The sequence below is a fragment of the Paramisgurnus dabryanus genome, chromosome 11, assembly GCF_030506205.2.
Source record: "Paramisgurnus dabryanus chromosome 11, PD_genome_1.1, whole genome shotgun sequence".
Classification (NCBI taxonomy): Eukaryota; Metazoa; Chordata; class Actinopteri; order Cypriniformes; family Cobitidae; genus Paramisgurnus; species Paramisgurnus dabryanus.
In genome coordinates, this window is record NC_133347.1 from 13409005 (window position 1) to 13434154 (window position 25150).

Consider the following 25150-nt stretch of genomic DNA (forward strand, 5'->3'; position numbering starts at 1 on the left):
TTAAGCTCTTCCGGGTTGTGTTGCGTCCATGTTCCGGGTTGCGTTGTACGGCATGGCTGAAGAGAATACCTCACTGAATGTTTGGCCTGAAATAGAAAAGGCAGAAAAAGAAAACAGACGTGAGCTGGTACTTCAAGGATCAGCTGTTGACCAAAAGATCCAGGGTTGCGGCGGGATTCACCCGCGACTTTATTCCCTCGCGCTTTTAAACTACCTGGAGATCAGTCAGTGTCCCAGTCTACATGAGATCAATGAAAGCATCAAAGATCTGTCTCATCTACAGAGTCTGATCCTCTGCAGGAACAAACTCACGTCTGTTCCGAGAACCATCGGTGATCTGAAGACGATCAAAGTCTTGGATTTGTCTGTCAACCAGCTGCAGGTTTTGCCCGAGGAGATCTGTGGGCTGAGCGAGCTCAACACTTTAAACGTAAGCTGTAACAGCATCACGGCTCTGCCTGAGGGTCTCAGCAGGTGTGTGAAACTCGCCAGCATCAATGTATCCAAAAATGCGCTCTCACGGCTCCCTGAGGATTTGTGGTCCTCCAAGCTGGAGCTTCTTAGCAGCATCATTGCATCAGAAAACGTAATAGAGGATTTGAGCAGTGAGGTTCACAACTTGTCAGCTCTCAAGGTGCGTTCATGAGTACTTGGGCAAAAATTACCATGGAAATTAATTTGTACTATGTCTGACTGAATTTGTATAGTTATCAAAATTTTATATGAAATGTAAGTCATTTTAATCAGTGTAAGTGTTGTGTTATCGATTTAACTCAGCATTGTGGGATTCTTATGAACCCTCACTGTTTCTCATTTCAGGTTTTGGATCTCTCCAGCAACAAGCTCCAGGAGCTCCCATCAGAGCTGGCCGATTGCTCCAAGCTGAAGGAGATCAATTTTAAAGGCAACAAGCTGAAGGACAAGAGGCTTGAGAAGATGGTGAATGGCTGCCAGACCAAATCTGTGTTGGACTACCTGAGGGCAGGCGGAAGGGGGAAAGGAAAAGGCAAGCAGCAGGAAGGAGAGGCAGGTGAGAAGGTGGATGCCGGACGTAACGCCTCAAAGAAGAAAAGTGCTGGAAAGAAGAAGGGCAAAGGAGAAGTAGAAGAAGTGGATGAGCTTAATCGTATGGTAGTGAGAGTTTTGCACCTGTCTGAAGCACCTACGGCTGTTACGGTGAAAGTTTCCCCAGGTGTCAAAGACGTACGCCCATACATTGTGTGTTGCATTGTGAAGGGCATGAATCTCAGACAAGGGAATGCCCTCAAAAGATTTTTGGTTGCTCAGGTGGGGAAAGTTTAAAATGAGAGACTTAAAGTCATTTCAGTTTTATTACTTCAGATTTTTGTATTTGTATACAAATGACCTTTTAGTTCCTTTTTTGTGTGTTAATATATAATGTTAATGCATTTAATTTTTTGCTGATTTAGTGTCCTCTTTTAAATCTGTTTTTAGACCAAACTTCATGATGAGATATGTGCCAAAAGGACGACTGCAACTATAGCGACTCATGACCTCGGCTTGGTGAAAGCTCCTCTTTTGTATGATGTCAGACCGCCACATACAATGAGTGTATGAGTCTATCTCTTTTGTGTGCTTGTGTACATGTTTGAGTATATATGAGATCATGGAAAGGTTTATTCTGGCCATGTTAAAAGATATGCTATGCCTAGAGAACTGCCATGGGTTGCCGTAACATATAAGCCATGCGTTGCCATAATGTAGTATGCCATGCGTTGACTTACTGTAATATGCCATGCAGTGCCATAATGTAACTTGCTGTGCGTTGCAATAACTTAACAAGCCATGCGTTGCCATAGTGTAAAAAGGCATGCGTTACCATAGTGTAACAAGCCATACGTTACCATAACGTAACAAGTCATGCGTTGCCATAATGTAGCTTGCCATGACGTAAGATGCCATGTGTTACCATAACGTAACGTGCCATGTGTTGCCATAATGTAGGAGGGCTGCACAATTTTTCGAAAACTAATACGGATTACAATTATGGATGAAACTATTACATAATCCCCAAAAGCCTCAATTACAGCTGTCCATTTGTGCTCATTTATGTGCGTTTCAGTAGTATTTTTGGACATCTAATACAGAAGTGAATCCGAGATTTAAAAATAGATAAGTTGACGTGTCCTTTAGCCATTTGTTCTGGATTTTTTTACTAACAACATAACTCCCGTAATTTTTTGTTATTTTGAGTATTTTACTTAGTTTTGGATGTCAAGAATAATCGCGACCACAATATCAATGTGAATAATTAACAATTATGATTTTTGTCATAATCGTGTAGCCCTATAACGCAGCATGCCATGCGTTGCCATAACGTAGCACGCCTTGCGTTGCCATAATGTAGCACGCCTTGCGTTGCCATAATGTAGCACGCCTTGCCATAACGTAGCATCCCTTGCGTTGCCGTAACGGAGCACGCCTTGCGTTGCCGTAACGTGGCATGCAATGAGTTGCCGTAACGTGGCATGGCATTCTTTGCCCTAACGTGGCATGGCATGCGTTGCCGTAACCTAGAATGCCATGCGTTGCCGTAACGTAGCATGGCATGCGTTGCCTTAAAGCGTAACTAAACCCTAAACCAACTTTTTTTAGTTAATGATCTGTAAGAATGGGGCTGTATTGGTGCTGTTCATTGATTTTAGTTAGTTTTTTGACATTTGGATATAAAGTGTTTCAATACTACAATATATGGTGTAAAAACGTCTGAGTGCTGCCCTCTTCAGGTTGAACGGTGGCTACTGCAGTTGAATTTTCCTATTGGATGTTGGGTCCAAAAATGACTCGTGACGTAAGCAGGTTCAAGATCACCACGCCCTTGTTACAATCTCATCACACACTTAGTTCGTCCCCTGTATCTCCTTGGGATCTGCCCACTTTTCTTGCATTTTTCAAATATTGCCAGTGGGTGGAGTCAGGCTCTGACCAGGGGTTTAGTTACTCTTTAACGTAGCATGGCATGCGCTGCCGTAACGTAGCATGCTATGCCTTGCCGTAACGTAGAATACCATGCATTGCCATAACGTAGCATGACATGCATTGCCATAATGTACCATATGTTACCGTAACATACCATACATTACCATAACATAACATATAGACAACTTGATAAGAATTTAAGGAGAGAGACATGTTTAGAACACTTTAATCTGAAAACATTAGGAAAGCATATGTTAAACTTATAATAGTTCTATAAGAGTTCCCTGACATCTTTAAATATTCTTGATATTTTACATTCATAGCAGTTTTCTGACTCTGCACTGCATAATAGGCCTTCCAGCTTGTTATATAACTCATCAATCAGAGCACCTTCACTGGTTACATAACAGTTAAACTGAGAAAAAACAATAAATATTTAATAAGTGTTGTACACACAGTTTATGCATGGCAGGAATCTGGTTTCAAAGCCCCACTGGATGATTAATGACACAAATGAAGTGATGAAGTCTTTAATCCTTAGTTTTAAATAATGAATGAACGGTCGTTATCTGGCTTTTGTTGTCCTCTGTGTTGACAATGAATTCAGCTACTGCCTCCGATGCCACATTGGATTTTGTAATAATGTTTCATTCCCTTTGATGTGTATGTAGATAGTTCCTCTGGGTCGTAAGGAGATCAAGGCAGCTGATCTTCTGAAGCAACTCCAGCAGGAAGCAGATGAGCAAAGGAAACAGAAAAAACGACAAAATGTTTCAGGACTTCACAAGTGAGAAATTAAATTCTTGTTATTCTTTGTCATTGATTATAAAGTATTAATGCTGACATGAGTTATTAAAATTTTAATGATTGAAATAATTTTACCGTATTGTTTACCTTCTCTGCCCTCTCTAAATGATCCGAGAAATATCCCTCATTTGTCAGATATTTAACTTGTTGTCGTGCTTAATTGATGTAACTTCATCCACGTAATTACACGGGCTGCACATAACACTAAGTGCAAATACTAACCTTTAATGGATTCATTACAGCTTTATTGACGTAATCCTGCTTTGTGTCTTTTAATTATATTACAGATACCTTCAACTCCTTGATGGAAAGGATCTTTATCCCTGTCTGGTTGATGCAGAAGATCATGTGATCTCATTCCCACCAATCACAAACAGTGATAAGACGAAGGTAATCCACATAAATTATGAGGTTATATCTTAAGGAATTATCAGCAGTATATTGTCTTAAGTGCTGATTTTATGTATTTTTATGACTTCCTTATCCGGTGTCAAACAGAAGAGTTATCTTGCATATTTCCAGGAATGTCCTGTATTTCATCATCTGTTAGTGATTGCATCCATAAAGATGAAAATCAATATTTCAGCAAAAAATCCATATTCATACATTCGTTTGTTTATGTAAATATATGATATATTTGACACATAAGCATAAACAACTATGTTGCAGCGTCTTGATGCGTCTTAAGTAGTTTTGTATCATAATTGTGTCTGTGCAGATAAAGAAGACCACACGCGAGCTGTTCTTAGAAGTGACAAGCTCCACCAGTCTGCAGATCTGTAAAGACGTCATGGACACACTGATAACAGTAAGATCACTGAATGCTTTTTGCTCATTGTGTCATTTTGTATAAAATATTAATAGAATAGAAAAATATCATTTTTATTTTTGCAAAAATGCAAATATGGCAAAAATTTAAAATCTTCATTGTTTTCCCATGCATTCATTTATTTGTGTCCACTTGTAGAATATTTTATGAATGGGCATTACATACATCACATCAAGAATTAGTGATTTGGCTTTGTTCTGCAAAAATACAGGATTAGATTAGTGATGCAATTTGACTACAAAGCTATTGAACTCTGATACCCTTGTGGAAGAAATGAGCTCATCTTTTTGCATAGACACACACACACACGCACGCGGTGTACAGTATCACAAAGGCACATAATACACTTGCAATTCAAGTACACCTGACTTTATTAGCAAGAATGTCTGATTAGTTTAATTAATGCTAAATTGCATAAAATTCCCATACTTAGATAGATAGATGACTCTCAAACATACTACAGTGGTTAGATACAGTACTTATATTGATGATTCATGCAAAAGCTCCAATAAAGTAAAGCAGGCACTTAACCTAAATGGAAAATGGTGACATGGAAGGTAAAACCGAGGATTTGGCTTCGATTGCAGCTGAGATTTTTACCATGAAACAAATGACGTGTTCAGCTTCCGCACAGCCTTCTTTTACGGGAGCTCAAATAACTACTAAATATTTTACTCTGAGATAACATAAGACTCTCTGGATAATCACACTTTCAGTGCTATTAAATCTGTTATCAAGGTCATTGCATTCAGACTTTCATCAGCAATTATGCTGTTAGCTGCTGTGGCTGCCAAGAGAATCTGCAGTTTCACATTGTAACTGCATCTGCCAATAGTTTTCACAGTTGTCCTGCTTTGAAATAGACACTAATAAAGGATTACATCAATGATTGATTATGCAGCAGGAAATTGCCGTGATAAACAATGTTTATCATTTGAATGTTATATGCATGTGTTATATAGTCTTAAAGGCATACTCATTTTTTTAAATATGCTAATTTTCCAGCACCCCTATAGTTAAACATTTGTTTTTTACAGCTGATCTCCGGGTCTGGTGGTACCACTTTTAGCATAGCTTAGCATAATCCATTGAATCTGATTAGACCATTAGCATCACACAAGAAAATAACCAAATATTTTTTATATTTTTCCTATTTAAACACTTGACTCTTCTGTAGTCACATCGTGTACTAAGACCAACAGAAAATTAAAAGTTGCAATTTTATAGGCAGATATGGCTAGGAACTATACTCTCATTCTGGCGTAATTATCAAGGACTTTGCTGCTGTAACATGGCTGCAGAAGGCGTAGTGATATTACGCACTGCCCGAAAATAGTCCCCTGCTATTGAAAGTTACCAAGGGGTCTTAGTACATGATGATTTTAAATGGGAAATATATAGAAACTCTTTAGTTTTTTTGGAGCGCGATGCTAATGGCCTAATAAGATTCAATGGATTATGCTAAGCTATGCTAAAAGTAGTACCGCCAGACCCGGAGATCAGCTGAATGGATTCCAAAACTGTAAAAATCAAATGTTTAACTCTAGAAGAGCTTGAAAATGAGCCTATTTTTGAAAAAGTGGAGTATCTCTTTAACTCTTTTATATTTATATTATATTTATCCATTTTGCATTTGGTTCTGTTTCAGAAAATGGCAGAGTTGAATAAGTTAACCATCGAGCAGAAGGAGGACGTGGGCTCTGATGAAGAGGCGGATGCGATTCCAAGCTGTCCTGCAGAAGATCCGCCATCTTCTGAACTCACAGTTCTACAAGTGAAGGTCGTGGATGTGGATGGAAACCTTAAAGTGGTCTACCCATCAAAAACTGACCTGATTTCGGATAACACTAATCTAACAGTCATCCGATAACAAAATTGCACTGTTTAGTTTCTTTTTTCTTGCTTCTTGCAATGTAACAAATCCAAACTTGTTCCATAAAGTATTGTCTGTCATCAAACATTTAATTGTGATACTGAATGGTTCTCATTTACTCCATAATAAAGTATCTATTACACTTTGTCTACTGGGTTCTTTTCCAAATTTCAGTCCAGGGATTTATTAACCGTAATTCATCAAAATCATTATTGTCAATTAAAAATAAATGTGACATGCCATGTTTTCATCCAACCAAACTTATTTTCTTGTGTATCAAGTTTATGTATCATGTCCTTGAATGTGGCTTTTAACCCCAAAGAGATCTATTATAAAGTATGTCAGGATCAGCAGTAATATAAAAATTGGGGGTTTACAAGCCTCATAATGCACTATTATTTTATTTTTTATGTATCCATTTTAAAATGTGGATCTTTAGCATTGTTTGCATCCTTTGCTTGTTTGTGCCTGTAGGGCACCTGAATGCTTGGGGTTTGGTTACAGATCGGATGACTGGCAGCCTTAGGAAATGTAAAGAGGAGGAGAGTACGTCTGAGCTGTCTATAAGAGATAAAAGCAGGATTTGTTTTCGTTGGACAAGGCACATAAAATGCCTTCTTTCTGAGACCACTTAAAAAGTTATGAAAATGACTCAGAGGTATGACGTTTGGGACCGCAGAACAAGATGGAAGAGTGGATGTAACAAAGCTCCTAACGTCCAAGAGCATTTTCACAAGCTGGAAACACTGAATGTCTCCAGCCCGTCTGTGCCTTGTCTGGAAGTTATTGGCAAGAAGTCATCATGGGCGACATTTAATCAAAACAAAGATCTTAACAGCAAACCACGAAAGGTTTTAATGCCGACAACTAAAGCAAACAGTGGCAGGTCTTCGGCAAAGTGTAACTCACTACCTCCAATATACAGCACAGGAATATCCACTAACTCCGTGTCTAATGTAAAAACTTGCATGGCAAGTTTGGATGTAGGATGTCAGGAGCAGACGTTGGAGAAGAAAGGCAATATCGTAAGGATGGACAGGGTATTGTTCAGCAGACAAAAGCAGGGATGTCAGTCGACTGCAGCATCCCAGCTAATCTGCAGCGGGCAGGCTGTCTTTATTGAGAAGGAACCAGACCCAGTTCAAAAACAGGACAACCTAAAAACTCATGTAGCTCTGGGCACAGCAGAACCACAGGGTGTTGAGCCCAGTAACCTTAGTGCCAATGACAAACAAAGAACAGAGGACTGTTCCAGTGTTTTTAAGGGAAGATGTGCACAGCCCCTCTCAGATTCAGCTATTGAGATGGACTCTCTGAGCTCGCAAAAGAAAGAAAATAAGGAGGTAATGGATGAAATGACAGAGAGTCAGGAGGAGGAATATTATACTGATCAAAGGATCACAGCGTGGATTATCAAAGTAAATGCAAACTTGTTTTCTTCATCTGAAGCAGATATTATAGATCAAGAACTAGAAGAGCAGGATGTGGATACTATTAAGATCATCTATGGACAGGATTGATTTTAAATATTGTGTTAACTAAAGCCAAAATAGCAAAATGCATAAGTGACAGAATTGTTATTGCATTGGTATGAGACAGTAAGACAAGTAAAGGGGATATTTCAAAGTATTTTATTTAAAGTTTATTTAAATTTACATTTTATTTATTTATTATAAAGCTGTTGGGATACAATGGTACACAGTACATTTTTACATTTACTTATTTAGCAGGTGCTTTTATTTAAAGTGACTTACAAATGAGAGAGCATTTAACATTTTGTCAATGAAAGAACATAAAGTGCAGTTTACAAGGCCAGCACATAAAAAAGTAGCCTATCAATGTTGTGATAGACATAATATACATTTCAAACAGCAGTGCTTAGTTTTCATGATCCAAGTGCATATATATGAAGTTTTCTTGTCAGCATCGGTGAACATAATATCCTGTGACGTATCCAAGCAGGAATATCACTACTATGACAACCACAAGTGCAGCCAATTTCATAGCGATGCCCAGTTGTCCGCTGCATAGTCTGTTATAGACCCTATATAACAAAACACGTGATAAATTTACTTATCTGATGGATTCATTTAAATGGAAGTAATTTTGCACACTCTTATAGAATACATTTGAGTAAATACATTTGATAATGAATTAAACTAGACAAAAGGTAAAGTAGTAATCCACTGGTAAAGTAGTAAAGTACACTGCAAAAAAATTATTTTCAAGAAAAAATGTTCTTAGTATTTTTGTCTTGTTTTCAGAAAAAATATCTAAAAATTATTAAGTTAAGACCCAAGAAAATAAGTCTAGTTTTTAAACAAAAAATATCAAATTTAAGTGATTTTGTGCATAAAACAAGCAAAAAAAAACTGCCAATGGGGTAAGCAAAAAAATCTCTTAAAAATTAACAAAAAAACACTAAATTCAAGAGAAAAAAAATTCTTTTTTTGATTGTTTTATGCACAAAATCACTTAAGTTTGATATTTTTTGTCTAAAACTAGACTTATTTTTTTTTGGGTCGGTTTGCTCATCAAGAAAAAGCATCTTAATTTGAGAATTTTTTGATATTTTTACTATTTTTTTCTTGAAAATAATTTTTTGCAGTGTACGTATACTTTCATAGCCGTAAAGATTTATAAACCGTTTGTATAACTGTATATTTTTAGTTTTCAAAATATCTAGATACTATAAAGAATCTCACCCCATCAGTCTTGACTGTGAGTTGGGTACTTTCATGTTTATGTTCTCTTCACTCCAACGGTTGTACTCAACACTTGCCTCATTGGATTCCATTTCCCTTGATCTCTTTTGAAACCAGCTGCAAAGAAAACAAATAACACAGCCTCAGGACACTATTTCAACATAAGCTTGAACATCAAGAGCATTTCAAGAAAGTTTAAGACTACATCTTAATCTATGTGTGCTGTGAGTACTCCATAAGTTCTGTTATCAAGTTTAGTGTATCTTGGAAAGCAACTAAAACTATCCAGTTAATGAATAAAACAACACCATCCACAGTGACTGAAGTCCAGTTTGTGGTGAAAACCAACATGCAAAAATTGACATAATTAACCAATACTTTACATTTACTTCACAATTGTAGTGCATCTAGTTTTACAAACCAATATTAGATTTTTCTGTTTTATAAGCAAAATGTTTGTTGCTGGAAGAAATTTTTGAATACTCACAGGTTCTCAGGATATCAGCTGGAAAGTCTATCAGTCTTTCTGACACTTGTCTTATTTATGTATGTCAGTCCTGAAGAGCAGCGGGTCCATGAGGTCAATAATAAATCGTAAACCTTTAATCACATCCTATCACTAACTTCCTGCTGTGCTTGTAAATGTGATACACTGATACACATGTGGTCATGTTCTTTCTGATCCCATTTTTTAAACCCTAGTTAGTGTGTAATGTTGCATAAATAATACCTGTAAAATGCTAAAGCTCAAAGTTCACTGCCAGGCAATATATTTTCTTTAACAGGATTCGCCTTTAAAGCCTACAGCGAACGGCCGGTTTGGACTACAGCCCTCTACTTCCTGCTTTAAGGACATCAGTAGAACAGTTTTTGACTAAACTCCGCCACAGGAATATGTCAGTCCCCAGCTAAGCTAACGGCAAGCTAAGCTGCTATCCAATCACAACACACTAAACAAACTACACAATCAGAACTCGATACGTATTTCTGAAGGAAGGACTTTATAGAACAAGGAAGACATCAGCCCGTTTTAAGGAAAGTGAAAACAGCGGTATACAGATAAGTAAATTGTGTGGAAAAATACCGCATTTTTTACACCTGAAACATGAACACGTGTTATATTGTGGATTGTAAAAACAATAAAATTTTCAAAAACACAGAAAGAACGGAACTTTAAATTGTAGGGGTACAAAACAATTAACTGTACAATTAAAGAGCACCTATTTGTCATGACTGCTGGGTGATCGATGGCTGGTTGATCTGGTGTGTGTGTGTTGTTTACCTGTGGTGCCGGTTCCTCATGTATTCACTAACTCCGCCCCCTTGTTTCGGTAATTGTTCACCGGTGGTGTCTCGTTTACCTTTTCCTTTATATTGCACGTAGTCCTGTCCTTCGTTGCGCGCGCATTGTTTTATCACAGTCCTGCTGCCCTGCCTTGTCTTGTCAGTCGTTCTCTGTCTTCTCTTCTGTTACCCCAGGTTTGGCTTCGGCGTTCGGGGGCGCGTCTTCGCCCGGGCCGCTCGCTTGTGGAGTACTGGATTTATTGACTTTGTTTGTCTCTCGCAACAGCTGGTTCGCTTCGTCTCTAGGCGGTATACCAGCTGTCTCCCTTTCTCTCCGGTTTGCATCATCACCCGTGAGTGGAGTTCACCTCATTACCATTGTGGATTATATTGACGCTAACGACTGTTGTTTCTCGGAACCACCGGTTCCCTTCGTTTTTAGGCGGTGACCAGTGGTTTCGAGTGGCTCTACGACATCAGGATTTCACAGTGGATTACCCGTCTGAGAACTTGGAGTTTCCATCTTCCATCTCCGCCTGTCATCCACCTTCAGGGCGGCGTGTATCATCCCTCTGTTGTGTGTGGTGATTGTGCTGGCGTTCTCGACGGAGTGCGTGGGTGGCTCTCTCTCTCCCTTCGGATCTGTACTGGACTATTGTGTAGCACCGACTCACTCTCTCCTACTGTGGGAGTGCTTCACTCCCACAGTAGTGATTCCACCAGAGTGAGTCAACGGGTGTGTGCCGTGTGTGGATCTAGCAGTGACTTGCTCTCCTATCTTCTATTTTCTAAATAAATTGTTAACTTGCATCTGACTCCTGAGTTCATTTCGTGACAGATGAGCGCGCCAAAAATGGAGTCAGCAAGTTTAGAAAGCCTGGAGGTGCAGACCACCCTTCACCAGCAGGGGGCGGCCATCGACCAACATTCGTCATTATTGTCTGCTGCTGCCAGAGATTTCAGCATCCTGTCTGAGCAATTGAAAGAGCTCAGCAACCGTTTGGATAAAGTGACTCCTCACCATGAAGCCCCAACCTCATTCGGAGGAGCCGCTTCATTTGAACGGGAGCCACACACGGCAACACCCCCCACCTACGATGGCGATCCTAACACCTGCAGATCCTTTCTACAACAGTGCTCTCTCGTCTTTGCGCTCCAACCCCGTCGATTTTCTTCATCCACTTCCAGAGTGGCCTATGTCCTGACGTTACTCACTGGAAGGGCGAGAGACTGGGGTATGGCCGCCTGGGGGGCTAAAGCTCCTTTTACATTCTCGTTCGAGGCTCTGGAGGAGGAGATGTTAAAGTTGTTTGACCGCTCACTCAAGGGAGACATGGCAGCGGCTGAGTTGGTGAGATTACGGCAACGTAATGACTCTGTTACTGATTTTGCTATTCGTTTTAAGACGCTCGCCATTTGCTGCAACTGGAACGACGCTGCATTAAGAGCACAATTCCTCGAGGGTCTTACACCGGTCATTCAGGACGAGATTGCACTGAGGGAGCCACCCACGTCCCTGGAAGCTGCCATCGATCTGGCCCTGAGGGTTGAGTCTCGCCATCGGCAGAGAGATCTGCGTCGCTCTTTTCACCAGCGGGTGTCGGAACCAGGGGAGATCACTTCAGAAACGCCCTCCGAGGAGCCTATGCAGCTGGGCAAGTTTCGTTTATCTGCTGGGGAGAGAAATCGTCGACTATCTAATGGTCTCTGCTTGTATTGTGGCAAGCCGGGGCATCTGGCGGCCACCTGTCCGGTAAAAGCTCACGCCCGCCGATGAACCTGGGAGTCTCGGTGGGCGCATCGTCATTTAAATCTCCCGTAAGCAGCACCACACTACCTGTTCTTATTAACTCTTTTCCGTCACAGGCGTTGCTGGATTCCGGTGCGGAGGAGTGTCTTTTGGATGCTGGGTTGGCCAAGTCCTGGGGTATTCCACTCGTCCCTCTCTCCTCTCCTTTGTCTGCCTGGACATTGAAGGGCCAGCATATGGCTGTGATCACGCACCGCACACCCCCTGTGAGTTTGTTTGTTTCTGGCAATCATCGTGAGGAGATCGAATTTTACATCTTAGAGGATTCACAATCGCCAGTCATTTTAGGTCATGACTGGCTATCCAAACATAATCCTCACGTTGATTGGCAGAACAATGTTGTGTTATCTTGGAAGTCTTCGTTATGTTTCTTGTCTTGGTCCTGCTCCTTCTCTTGTCTCTTGTTCTGTCTCGCAGGTTCCGGCTATCGATCTCTCGGGAGTCCCGGCGGAGTACTCGGATCTGTATCAGGTTTTCAGTAAGTCCCGGGCTACTTCTCTGCCTCCTCATCGGTCGTATGATTGCGAGATCAAACTACTTCCCAACACTTCTCCGCCTAAGGGTCGTATATTTTCCCTAGCTAAACCAGAAAGAGAGGCTATGGATAAATACATTAATGACGCTCTTAAAGCCGGTCTCATTCGCCGCTCCTCGTCTCCAGCTGGTGCTGGATTTTTCTTTGTAAAGAAGAAAGACGGGTCTCTTCGTCCGTGCATTGATTATCGAGGGCTGAATGACATTACTGTTAAGAATAAGTACCCCTTGCCTTTAATGTCATCAGCATTCGAATTATTACAGGGAGCGCGCGTATTTACCAAGTTAGATCTGCGCAACGCTTATCACTTGGTACGTATTAGAGAGGGCGATGAGTGGAAGACAGCCTTTAACACACCTTCAGGACACTGGGAATATTCCGTTCTGCCGTTCGGTCTTTGTAACGCTCCAGCTGTCTTCCAGACCATGGTCAATGAAGTGCTGGGTGACATGATTAACAGATTTGTCTTTGTGTATCTCGATGACATTCTCATCTTTTCTCCCTCCATGCAGATACACACTCAGCACGTTCGCATGGTTTTACAACGGCTATTAGAGAATCAGCTCTTCGTTAAGGCGGAGAAGTGCGAGTTCCACAAGAAGTCGGTTTCGTTTCTGGGTTTTGTTATTGCCGAGGGTGAGATTCGTCCCGATCCCGCTAAGGTTAAGACGGTTGCCGATTGGCCAGTACCCGACACTCGGAAGGAGCTTCAGCGATTTCTGGGGTTCGCCAATTTCTATCGGCGTTTCATCAGAAATTTTGGTCAGATCGCTAAGCCTCTTACTGCTCTTACTTCACCTAACGTGTGTTTCCGTTGGAATAGAGAGGCTCAGGAGGCCTTTGATGTGTTAAAGTCCCGGTTCATCTCTGCGCCTGTCCTCTCTATTCCCGATCCGGCAAAACAATTTATAGTGGAAGTGGATGCATCTGATGTCGGGGTAGGCGCCGTTTTATCTCAGCGATCGTCTATTGATGGGAAAGTACATCCGTGTGCTTTTTTCTCTCATCGGTTAAACCCAGCAGAACGTAATTACGACATAGGGAATCGGGAGCTGTTGGCGGTTAGACTCGCTTTGGGTGAATGGCGTCACTGGTTGGAGGGAACCTCGGAGCCCTTTCTGGTCTGGACGGATCATAAGAATCTTGAATATATCCGTTCGGCCAGAAGACTAACATCTAGGCAGGCTCGTTGGGCACTCTTCTTTGATCGTTTTAACTTCACCCTCTCGTACCGGCCTGGCTCGAAAAATACCAAACCTGATGCTCTCTCCCGTCTGTTCGAGAAGTCCGGTTCGGAGAGGGCGGAGACCATTCTCCCGGAGGGGAGGGTGGTCGGCGCCCTCGTATGGGGAATCGAACAGCGGGTGAGAGAGGCCGGCCGGGAGGGGGAAGTTCCGGAGGGGTGTCCAGCGGGTCGCCTATGGGTTCCTGAGCGGTTACGTTCCGATGTCATCCGGTGGGGTCACGAGTCCAAGTTTGTCGGCCATCCAGGAATTCGGAGAACGTTGGCTGCCATCCATCAGCGTTTTTGGTGGCCTTCTATGTCCACTGACGTCAGACAGTTTGTACTAGCCTGTTCGGTTTGTGCTCGTAATAAAGCATCTAATTTACCACCCGCTGGTCTGCTTAAATCTTTGCCCGTGCCCTCCCGCCCCTGGTCTCATATAGCCCTTGATTTTGTCACTGGCTTACCGGTATCTAATGGTAACACTGTTGTTCTAACTGTGGTGGATCGTTTTTCAAAGGCGGTTCATTTCATTCCCCTGCCCAAGCTACCTTCTGCTAAAGAGATGGCCCAGGTTTTGATTAATCACGTCTTTCGGTTACATGGTATTCCGACTGACGTAGTGTCAGATAGGGGTCCTCAGTTCATCTCTCGTTTCTGGCAGGAGTTTTGTAGACAAATTGGCGCCACCGCCAGCTTGTCTTCTGGTTATCACCCGCAGACCAATGGGCAATGCGAACGGGCTAATCAGGATCTCGGTAGAACGCTCCGCTGTCTGTCGTCACAATATCCGAATTCCTGGTGCGATCAGCTTCCGTGGGTTGAGTATTCTCATAATTCTCTTCCCGTTACGTCTACCAATTTATCCCCGTTTGAACTTTCCATCGGTTATCAACCTCCCCTGTTTCCATCACAGGAGCCCGAGGCAGCGGTTCCGTCTGCGTTAGCTTTCGTACGCAGGTGCAGACGCACCTGGAGGAGAGCTAAGACATTGTTATTATCTAATTCCAGACGAACCAAGGCTGCAGCTGATCGTCATCGGCGACCTCCACCCCGTTACGTTTGTGGTCAAAAGGTATGGCTTTCTACCAAGGATCTGTCTCTCCGTGAGCCTTCTCGTAAGCTGGCTCCGAGATTCATTGGGCCATACAGTATTTCTAAGGTCATTAATTCGGTGACGATAAAGCTTAAGTTACCCCTTTCTCTTGGTCGGGTTCACCCTGTTTTTCATGTATCCAAGGTTAAACCTGTGATGTTTGCTCGCTATAACCCCCCTGTCTCTGCCCCTAATCCCCCCGCCCCTCGTCTAGTGGATGGTGCCCCTGTCTACACTGTTAAGAGGTTACTAGACTCCCGCCGCAGGGGCAGAGGATTTCAGAATTTAGTGGATTGGGAAGGATACGGTCCTGATGAGAGGAGCTGGGTTCCGGGTCGGGATTTGCTGGATCCTGGGCTGATCGAGGATCTCCGTCGGCGACAGGGTGAGTCTCCCGGTCTGTCTGGTGCCGGTCGTGGAGGGGGGGCTACTGTCATGACTGCTGGGTGATCGATGGCTGGTTGATCTGGTGTGTGTGTGTTGTTTACCTGTGGTGCCGGTTCCTCGTGTATTCACTAACTCCGCCCCCTTGTTTCGGTAATTGTTCACCGGTGGTGTCTCGTTTACCTTTTCCTTTATATTGCACGTAGTCCTGTCCTTCGTTGCGCGCTCATTGTTTTATCACAGTCCTGCTGCCCTGCCTTGTCTTGTCAGTCGTTCTCTGTCTTCTCTTCTGTTACCCCAGGTTTGGCTTCGGCGTTCGGGGGCGCGTCTTCGCCCGGACCGCTCGCTTGTGGAGTACTGGATTTATTGACTTTGTTTGTCTCTCGCAACAGCTGGTTCGCTTCGTCTCTAGGCGGTATACCAGCTGTCTCCCTTTCTCTCCGGTTTGCATCATCACCCGTGAGTGGAGTTCACCTCATTACCATTGTGGATTATATTGACGCTAACGACTGTTGTTTCTCGGAACCACCGGTTCGCTTCGTTTTTAGGCGGTGACCAGTGGTTTCGAGTGGCTCTACGACATCAGGATTTCACAGTGGATTACCCGTCTGAGAACTTGGAGTTTCCATCTTCCATCTCCGCCTGTCATCCACCTTCAGGGCGGCGTGTATCATCCCTCTGTTGTGTGTGGTGATTGTGCTGGCGTTCTCGACGGAGTGCGTGGGTGGCTCTCTCTCTCCCTTCGGATCTGTACTGGACTATTGTGTAGCACCGACTCACTCTCTCCTACTGTGGGAGTGCTTCACTCCCACAGTAGTGATTCCACCAGAGTGAGTCAACGGGTGTGTGCCGTGTGTGGATCTAGCAGTGACTTGCTCTCCTATCTTCTATTTTCTAAATAAATTGTTAACTTGCATCTGACTCCTGAGTTCATTTCGTGACACTATTGTACAATTCACGTTTTAAAATTTCCTTTAGTGTGTATTAGTGTTAATGATATGCAAAAGGTACATACCCCAAAGTAAACGATGACACGAGTTATCAAACCAACCTAAATCTCTTTTCTTGGACTACAACAAACACACAGATTGTATGCAACAGTTTACTTCTTGGGGTTTGGTGATGTAGTAAAGACCGACATTATCATAATTCCTCCCACTTAGGGCTCAGCCTGTAAGTTAACTCCTGTTAGCGTTGCATTGTGGCCAAATCTTTCAAACACGGTAAAGAGCGTCACATTTCCAGCTGACATCAGAGGTATTAGGCCAATCACAATGTACAGATTAGCTGGCCAATCAGGGACACAAAGCTTTTCAAAACTGTGCGTTTCAGCAAGAGAGTGAAATCTGGAGCTACAAAAATTTATGGTATGTAGAAAATAATGTGTTTTTATCATAAACCACACGAAAACATTGTATTATACCAAATACACAAAATAACATTGTTTTTAAGCAATGAAATGGGTGCTCTTTTAAAGGTAGGCTACACCATAGATTCTTAAGGTAAAGTACCCCAAAAGGTAAAACTTCGTATTATGTTTAGTATAAGTTACCTGTAAAGGTACAAAATGAAACCTTACCACCCCAGTGACAGAAAAGGTACAGTTTTGTACTTTTTTCTGACAGTATATGATCATTATTTATTTATTGTAGGCTATATAAAATCAACAAACAAAATATAATTTGAATCTGTCTTTTGGTGAATAAATAAACAATTACAAAACACTTTATCTAGTACTACACTAGTCCATTAATCTGATGGTCAAAAATCTGATATTTAATCTGATACGAAAAAGCTTAATTATAATAAAATGTAAACACAGGATTCAAAAACTCTGTCCTCCACGCCTATAGGTGGCAGGATTACAGCACATCCCCACTTACAGCGTTACCGCAGAAGAACAGTGTAAACAAGCAACATTTTCCTGGCTGCTGGTGCGGTTTCTGTGGGATTTTTGCATTGTGTGAAATGTACATTTATTTACTATTCGTTGGTAGATGACAGACATTTTCGCCCTAATGTCGTTAAATGTAAAACAGTAATATTTTTTTCGAAAATGACGTTTTTACGTTTGTAATAAAACACTCGCCTATCACATACAATCTGCTGCCATGCATGATATGTTTACAACGTGAAACGCTTATTTTTTCGTTTAAGTATTGAAGGTTATTGGATTTGTATTTGGTAAACTTCACTATGACCACTTTAACCAGACAAGACCTTAACTTTGGCCAAGGTGAGTTGCTATATTTCATTTTGCACATTAGTGCATGGCACAGTTTTTCGCTAACTTACCGTTCTGATGCTGTTCGTTTGCAGTTGTTGCCGATATTCTGTGTGAGTTTTTGGAGGTGGCCATTCACCTGATTCTCTATGTCAGAGAGGTTTATCCATCTGGCATCTTTCAGAAGAGGAAGAAGTACAACGTACCTGTACAGGTAAAGTTTTAATGTTAGATAACTGCAGTTATGCACGTGTATTAGCTAAAAGCGTTATGGAAACATAATGCAGACGTGTAGGAGTGGGTAAAAGGAGGAACAGAAAAAAATACTACTGAATGATTCAATACCAAGCACAAACCAGCCAGATGGTGGTTGATTTTAATATCAAAAACAGATTACTAAACCAGTTCTGCACCAAAGACTAATAATGTAAGCACAATTTATTTTGACAGATGTCATGCCACCCTGAGCTGAACCAGTACATTCAAGATACTCTCCATTGTGTCAAGCCACTCATAGAGAAGGTGGGTGTTTTAAATGATATTTGTCTTCCATATGTATTGTAAAAAATAAAGGTAAGTAACCAATATAATTATAATTTTTTCTGCATAGAATGAACCTGATCAATGAATGTGTATTCAAAACAAATGTGGTGTATGTCTGCAGAATGAAGCTGAGAAAGTGGTTGTAGTTATAATGGATAAAGAGCACCACCCAGTGGAAAGATTTGTGTTTGAGCTATCACAGCCTCCACTGCTATCCATCAGGTGAGGAAGTCTGTGTTCAGTGTTCTCAAATCAAAGCAGAAGTTATGCATGTGTCTCATGTGTGCATGTTGACTTGTTTTTGTCTGTGGCAGCTCAGAGACTCTGCTTTCCCATGTGGAACAGCTGCTGAGAGCTGTGATCCTAAAGATTAGTGTGTGTGACGCTGTTCTGGACAACAATCCTCCTGGTACAGAATCAGCATTTGCCAAAAACTGAATTGAAACATGACCCCTCATTTATTAAACATAAAGATCTTAACATAATAATACATGATCTTTTTCTCTCTGCTGCAGGATGCACATTCACAGTGCTGGTACAGACCAGGGAAGCTGCCACAAGAAATATGGAGAAAGTTCAGGTCATCAAGGTGAGGCTTGCTGAAAGGTCAGATCATTCATTTTTTAAATGTTTGAAAAATATAGATAACTTCAGCACAAAAACCGCTAGACATCCAGAATGAGTTTATGCATTGTAGTTTCTTTTTGTCTTAGGGTGGAAGTTAATAAGGTTTGAGGAAGCTATTGATGCCTCTGCCCCACATTAAGTCCACCCTACTGCTTTCTGGGCATCTAAATAATCTTGCTTGAGAAGTAGTACTGGGTAAATAATGGGATCTGACAAACCTCACTTGCAAACCTGAGAGCCAAATCTTATTTAATCATTTACAGCTTGTTTTATTTCGGCTACAAATTTCACTACCTGTACACGTAAATCTACTGGATAATATGTAACAACTTGTAGTATTGCATTTCTTTCTTTAAGAAATGTTTTGTGTTGTACCTCAAATGCTCTTTTACATTGAAGCTCTGATCTCTAAAAACATTCATTGTTGTCTTGTCTGCTTTGTGTATATTTTACAGGACTTTCCATGGATTGTAGCAGATGAGCAGGAAGTTCACATGGAAGAACCAAAACTCATTCCTCTAAAAACTATGACCTCTGATATTCTCAAGGTATGACACAGACACACACACACACCATCACAGACCAGGCACAATTTTTGTTGTATTTTTAGTATTTTCATGTGGCACTTAAGTCACATCAAGTGTAGATTTTTAAGCTTAAATCAGCATTGCAACATTATCAAAACAAGTTGTTCTCTTCTCCACCCTTAACAGATGCAGCTGTATGTTGAAGAGAAAGCAAAAAAAACTTGATATATCTGAGTATCCACAGGAAGTGGTTGTTAACATTGAGTGTTATTTTGAAACCGGTTGTGAGCAAAGATGCCTGCATATCTGCTCGTTGTTTTAGTGAGTAAAACTAATGTTCACCATTGAGATTTGTGTCTATTTCATGCATTTCATTTTCTTCAAGATTTTGCATTGTAGTGTACTGTACTGTGAATCTCTCTCTTTCTCTTCTCATTTATATATCTGTTGTTACTTTAACTGTATATTTACATAGAATGGGGCAAAAGATTGCATTTTCCTCTTGTTGTCGTGTGATTTTAGTGTAATCTAAAGCAAGTTTCAGGTTTGTTCTAGTTCTCTTTTTTTGTACGTTTTGCATAATATGTACTTAAAAAAGTAGAAATCCTGAATATGCAACACACCCACAACTTTTATTTATCTAGACTATAGTATTAAAAGGATTCCTCTAGATCAGAGAGAGACTTGCTTCAGCTGTGATGATGAATTTTGTTCAGTTTTTACCTGCACATTTCTACACCAGTTAAATTGTAACCTACACCTCAGTCTAGGTGCACCGCTGTCAGAGCACAATCTAAATATCACCTCAAATTAGTGGAAAAACACCTACATCACTATCTTAAAAATGTCAAAGATATGGAAGTTAAAAAACAGTCTAGCCGGAACGAACGAAAAACATGGATGTGAAGTGAACTAATTAGTTTCTTACAGATTGTAGAACTTATGGCAAAAATAATAAAATGATCACTCATTTTCTCATAATTTTGTTAACTGCATTATCATTTATTTCTTATTCGAAAAGTGATCATAGTTTGCATAATTAGACGTTAGAAATCGATTAAAAAATTTGCTTGTTTGGCTGAACTAGATACATGTGACCTATGCTCTGTGGATAAATTTCATTGGCCACAGATTAACATTCTCATCAAAGTCACTTCCGCATTAGTTTTAATAGAGCGTATGCATTCATAGATATGTAAAATAAAGTCCAGAGGTGCGTTCCATTCGACCGTAAGTGGACTGCGAAGTGGACTTCACAGGGTATTCCGCCATCTTAAGTGAGATTCCAATCCGAAGGGAGCGAACATGTTCAGTTCGAAGGGCACTGCGCACGGCATAGGGAATCAGGGAACATCGATACATCACTTCACAGGAAGTGGAGAGCGATAATCACCCAACTGTCATTGCGCGCATCACGTGATCACCAGTCAGAACGGTCAGACCCCTATGCAATTATGAGACAATCGTTTAAAAACACACATATATACACGTAGTTAACCAAATAAAAGTTTACTTTCATATTTGCATGACAGTTACAGCAAGGCTTCAATTCTGTTAATAGTCAAGTAATAGCAGCAATAGTCAATTAAAGTGTATAATAAACATACGTTTTTCATTACGTAGTACTAAATGTTTTTTAATTGTATAGTGTACATATTTTAAATGTGATAGTAAATAAAAATTAAAATATGAATGTAGTCCTATGTATATTTATGTTATATAATCTGCGCGACCCCGTCGTTGACATTCTTTGATGACGTTTGCAGGCCGTTCCAAATGAGCGGTTATTGTCCGTGAAGTCCACTTCAACTGATATACCGTGCTCAGGGAGTAGGGAGTAGTGAACACTCCGTAGGGACCCTGTCGAATGGAACGCACCTCAGATGTGTTACGGCGGAGTCTCTTACGTATGCACGTGACGTCAGCTTAGGCGAAAGTGACTGCGGTTACGCCCACTAAAGTCTAAGCGGCAGAATTAGTGTACAGTGTGAAATGGGAAAATGCCATAGGTGTCATTTACACTGGGGACGCTGGGGACATGTCCCCACCACTTTTTGAAATGGCTGATTTTGTCCCCACCACTTTTTGAAAGCATTTGGTTAAAATGTTCTGAAAAATCAAGCAATACCTGTGCGACATACACTGCAAAAATGACTTTCCTACTTTTCCTACTTTTGCATTGTTTTCAGTAGAAATATCTAAAAATTCTTAAATTAAGATGCTTTCTCTTGATGTGCAAAATGACCTAAGAAAATAAGTCTAGTTTTTAGACCAAACATACAATTTAAGTGAATTTGTGATTAAAACAAGCAAAAATATCTGCCAATGGGGTGAGAAAAAAATCTAAAAATAAGATTAGTTTTTTCTTAAAATCTTAATTTAAGCAAAATTTTCTCACCCCATTGGCAGATTATTTGGCTTGTTTTACACTTCAAAAAAGGATTTTTTAGAAAAAAAATTCTTAGTATTCTTAGTATCTTAAATTAAGATGCTTTTTCTTGATGAGCAAAACGACCCAAGAAAATAAGTCTAGTTTTTAGACCAAAAATATCAAATTTAAGTGATTTTGTGCATAAAACAAGCCAAAAAAAAATAATCTGCCAATGGGTTAAGCAAAAAATCTTGAATCTTTTTCTAAAAAAACACTAAATTCAAGAAAAATTCAAAAATTTGCTTACCCCATTGGCAGATTTTTTTGTTTATGCACAAGATCACTTAAATTTGATATTTTTGGTCTAAAAACTAGACTTATTTTCTTACATCATTTTGCTAATCAAGAAAATACATCTTGATTTAAGAATTTTTAGATATTTCTACTGAAAACAAGACAAACATACTAGGTAAGAAAGTCATTTTTTTGCAGTTCACACTGCAAAAAATTATTTTCAAGAAAAAAAAATTCTTAGTATTTTTGTCTTGCTTTCAGTAAAAATATGAGAAAAAGTATTAAATTAAGATAAATTAAGTCTAGTTTTTAGACCAAAAATATCAAATTTAAGCGATTTTGAGCATAAAACAAGCAAAAAAATCTGCCAATGGGGTAAGCAAATTTTTCCTGAATTTAGTGTTTAATAAAAATGTTCAAGATTATTTTGCTTACCCAATTGGCAGATTTTTTTGCTTGTTTAATGCACAAAATCACTTAAATTTGATATTTTTGGTCTAAAAACTAGACTTATTTTCTTGGGTCGTTTTGCTTATTAAGAAAAAGCATCTTAATTTAAGAATTTTTAGATATTTTCACTGAAAACAAGACAAAAACACTAAGAATTTTTTTTCTTGAAAATCATTTTTTGCAGTGTATGTCTGGTTTTGTGGTCCAGGGTCACATAAGTTGCGTTGTGTGCTTATGGTGTGTTTTTTGCCCATTTTTTATGCGTCATTAATTTTATCTTCCTCAAACTCACGCAATTGTTTAATTTTCAAAAGATGTCTACAAAATAATCAGTTCACACAGACACCATGGTCTCCTTAGTAGTCTAGGTTTATAGAGCAGCAAAGGAAGCCATTACACAATGTGCATGTTTTGAAAACATTAAATTACACATTAATTACAAATTTGTTAAAATGCTAAAAACAAAGTTGTGACTGCTGAGTTAGCCCTACATGCCAATAAATGCTATATCATATGCTAGCGTTTAGCTGATTAGTTGTTAGTTGTTACTCAAAATGTATTTTTGTCTGATAAGGGCTCAAAATATAAGGTCTGTTTACTAATGTGAGCTTCTGGCATGAGCCTCTCAGAGCAGAGCCAATCAGAGCAGAGCTCAACATTATTATTCATGACCCTTTCAAATAGGGCAAAAATAGACCATTTAATTAAAATGACAAATTCTAGGGTTGTAAATAGACATGTAAAAACGTTTCTGGATAATTTTTGCACTTAATAAAGCAACATACCTTCTATGTAATTGTCAAAGAACAATTTAACATATTATGACAACACATCCTATGGCACCTTTAATCTTAGGTTTCATATTTATTAGGGTTACACATGTCAGAAACAACAAATATACATTAGGCCTATTTTATTTGTATTTTATAATTAACTTTTTTGTGATGTCAGTGAAAATTCAGACTGGGCAAGTAAAATACTGAACCATCAGATTTCTTCCCAATCCACTACATCACTCCAGTATAACACATTATACTTATTTAACAGCCATTACAAAAAACGCAAACAAAAAAGCTTACTACTGCAGTTAGCAATTATTTTATTGTTTGTGCTTTCTTATTTTATGAGTAGTCTGTTTAAACTACATACACTACACTGTTATAAGTTTGCAACTCTTCAGGTTAATTTGGGATTGCCATGGAAAACAATGTCCCTGAATCGTTATGTGTAACAACGTGTCCCATATTTTGTGCATAAAACTGTTAATATAAGAATATTTTCTTCCTCACAAACTTACCGCTAGCTGCCTGCATAAGCACATGATCGCGTCTCGTTCAGGCTGAGCTTTGGCGCTTGAAGCGCGAAGGATGCAGCACGAGGGTTGACAACCAATCATAAAGCGAAGTAAGTTAGAGAGGCGGGACTAAGGAAAGGTAAAGCCAATCATATTAGCGATGTGAATTTTGGAGGCGGGACTCATTTGTTAACCGTTTGTGTGCCACAAATAGCGCTATTTTTCTTTATATAAGAGTTTAAATCTCATTTAAATGATTTCTGAATAAATTCATGTTAAATTAAATAAGCAACAAGTAAAAACCACAAAAAACAGACAGACATCAGTTGTTATATAAATAAAGATCATATTATTATTATTATTTTTAAAAGCACTACAGAAAAAAAGGGCACTTTCTTTCCAGGAATAAAAAGGGCAGGTGCTCAAGCCCCCTTTGATGTCTATGTGTGCACGTGCCTGGGCAGAGACACCTTATGCTGCGTTCCAGGCAACCTGTAACCCGTAAATCACAACTGTAGTAGGCCTAACTAATCAGATCTATGCACAGTTTAAAAACAAAGTTTTTATTCCTAATAAGAATATTTATTATTTTTATTTCTTATACGAATATTTATTATTGTCATCATTGATTTCAGAGTTTAAACATTAACACTGCATTGTGCTTACAAGTAAATAAAAACTTAAATAAGAATAATGATTAAATTAAAATGTGCCCAAAAGTTAAATAAAAACTGTACTGTACTTAAATGTAAAAACCTGTACTTAAATATAAGTAGTAAAGTCTAAAAAATATACTTTCAGACTAATCAGGCGGCAATGGCTCAGTGGTTCATGTAGGTTGTCTACAAACCGGAAGGTTGGTGGTCCACCGGACCAAGTGTCGAGGTGTCCTTGAGCAAGACACCTAACCCCAGCTGCTCCCGACGAGCGGGATGGCGCCTTGCATGGCTGACACCGCCGTCAGTGTATGAATGTGTGCGTGAATGGGTGAATGTGAGGCAAAACTTGTAAAGCGCTTTGGATGGCCATAGGTCTGTTAAAAGCGCTATATAAAGGCAGTCCATTTACCATTTAATCACACCCTACTTGTTAATTTGCTAAATTAAGAATATACTGATATTTTTGTTCTTGTTAACAATGTTGTGCTCAGTGGTGTAGTCTAGATTTTTGTAGTGAGTATACTGTGATTTTTCCCTCTCACCCTTATGCTCACTCGTCCTAGCGCGACACATCATAAGCACCACTCACAGATGCATACAGTATAGATATTCATGTAACTAAGAGCATTCTGAAAGTGTACTCATAAATACATAAACTGAATGTGTTCTCTTT

The 25150-nt window shown here is 39.9% G+C and overlaps 3 protein-coding genes across 5 annotated transcripts in view; 2 read left to right on the forward strand and 1 right to left on the reverse strand.

Moving 5' to 3' along the window:
• The first annotated feature begins 24 nt into the window (after positions 1 to 24).
• lrrc47 (leucine rich repeat containing 47) lies at positions 25 to 6591 on the forward strand. Its single transcript, XM_065246852.1, has 7 exons — positions 25 to 634; positions 820 to 1287; positions 1456 to 1572; positions 3612 to 3727; positions 4035 to 4137; positions 4466 to 4555; positions 6225 to 6591. Exons 1-7 carry the CDS (start codon positions 29 to 31, stop codon positions 6444 to 6446), a joined length of 1722 nt encoding a protein of 573 aa, XP_065102924.1. The 5' UTR covers positions 25 to 28; the 3' UTR covers positions 6447 to 6591.
• Positions 6592 to 8141: 1550 nt separating this feature from the next.
• On the reverse strand, positions 8142 to 9724 carry smim1 (small integral membrane protein 1). 2 transcript variants are annotated; one of them, XM_065247913.2, is made up of 3 exons: positions 9642 to 9724; positions 9155 to 9271; positions 8142 to 8493 (listed from the first exon to the last, which is right to left on the reverse strand). In XM_065247913.2, the coding sequence occupies exons 2-3, from the start codon at positions 9244 to 9246 to the stop codon at positions 8370 to 8372; spliced, it is 216 nt and encodes a 71-aa protein (XP_065103985.1). In that variant the 5' UTR covers positions 9247 to 9271; positions 9642 to 9724; the 3' UTR covers positions 8142 to 8369. The 2 variants fall into 2 exon arrangements, with proteins under 2 accessions (XP_065103985.1, XP_073672258.1); XM_073816157.1 differs by lacking the exon at positions 9642 to 9724 and having other exon boundaries at positions 9155 to 9393.
• A 7663-nt stretch (positions 9725 to 17387) lies between these two features.
• Positions 17388 to 25150, forward strand: part of mad2l2 (mitotic arrest deficient 2 like 2) — a 42078-nt gene continuing 34315 nt past the window's right edge. Inside the window, exons 1-8 of one of the 2 annotated variants that reach the window (XR_010525660.2) lie at positions 17388 to 17724; positions 17808 to 17926; positions 18163 to 18234; positions 18377 to 18477; positions 18570 to 18664; positions 18771 to 18844; positions 19338 to 19430; positions 19596 to 19730. Coding sequence is in view for 1 of the 2 variants with exons in the window: in XM_065246855.2 (XP_065102927.1) it covers positions 17685 to 17724; positions 17808 to 17926; positions 18163 to 18234; positions 18377 to 18477; positions 18570 to 18664; positions 18771 to 18844; positions 19338 to 19430; positions 19596 to 19634 (633 nt within the window). In the remaining variant the exon portion in view is untranslated. Of the gene's footprint in view, positions 17725 to 17807; positions 17927 to 18162; positions 18235 to 18376; positions 18478 to 18569; positions 18665 to 18770; positions 18845 to 19337; positions 19431 to 19595; positions 20094 to 25150 lie in introns of those variants that run through there. The other variant, XM_065246855.2, reaches the window with a different exon arrangement.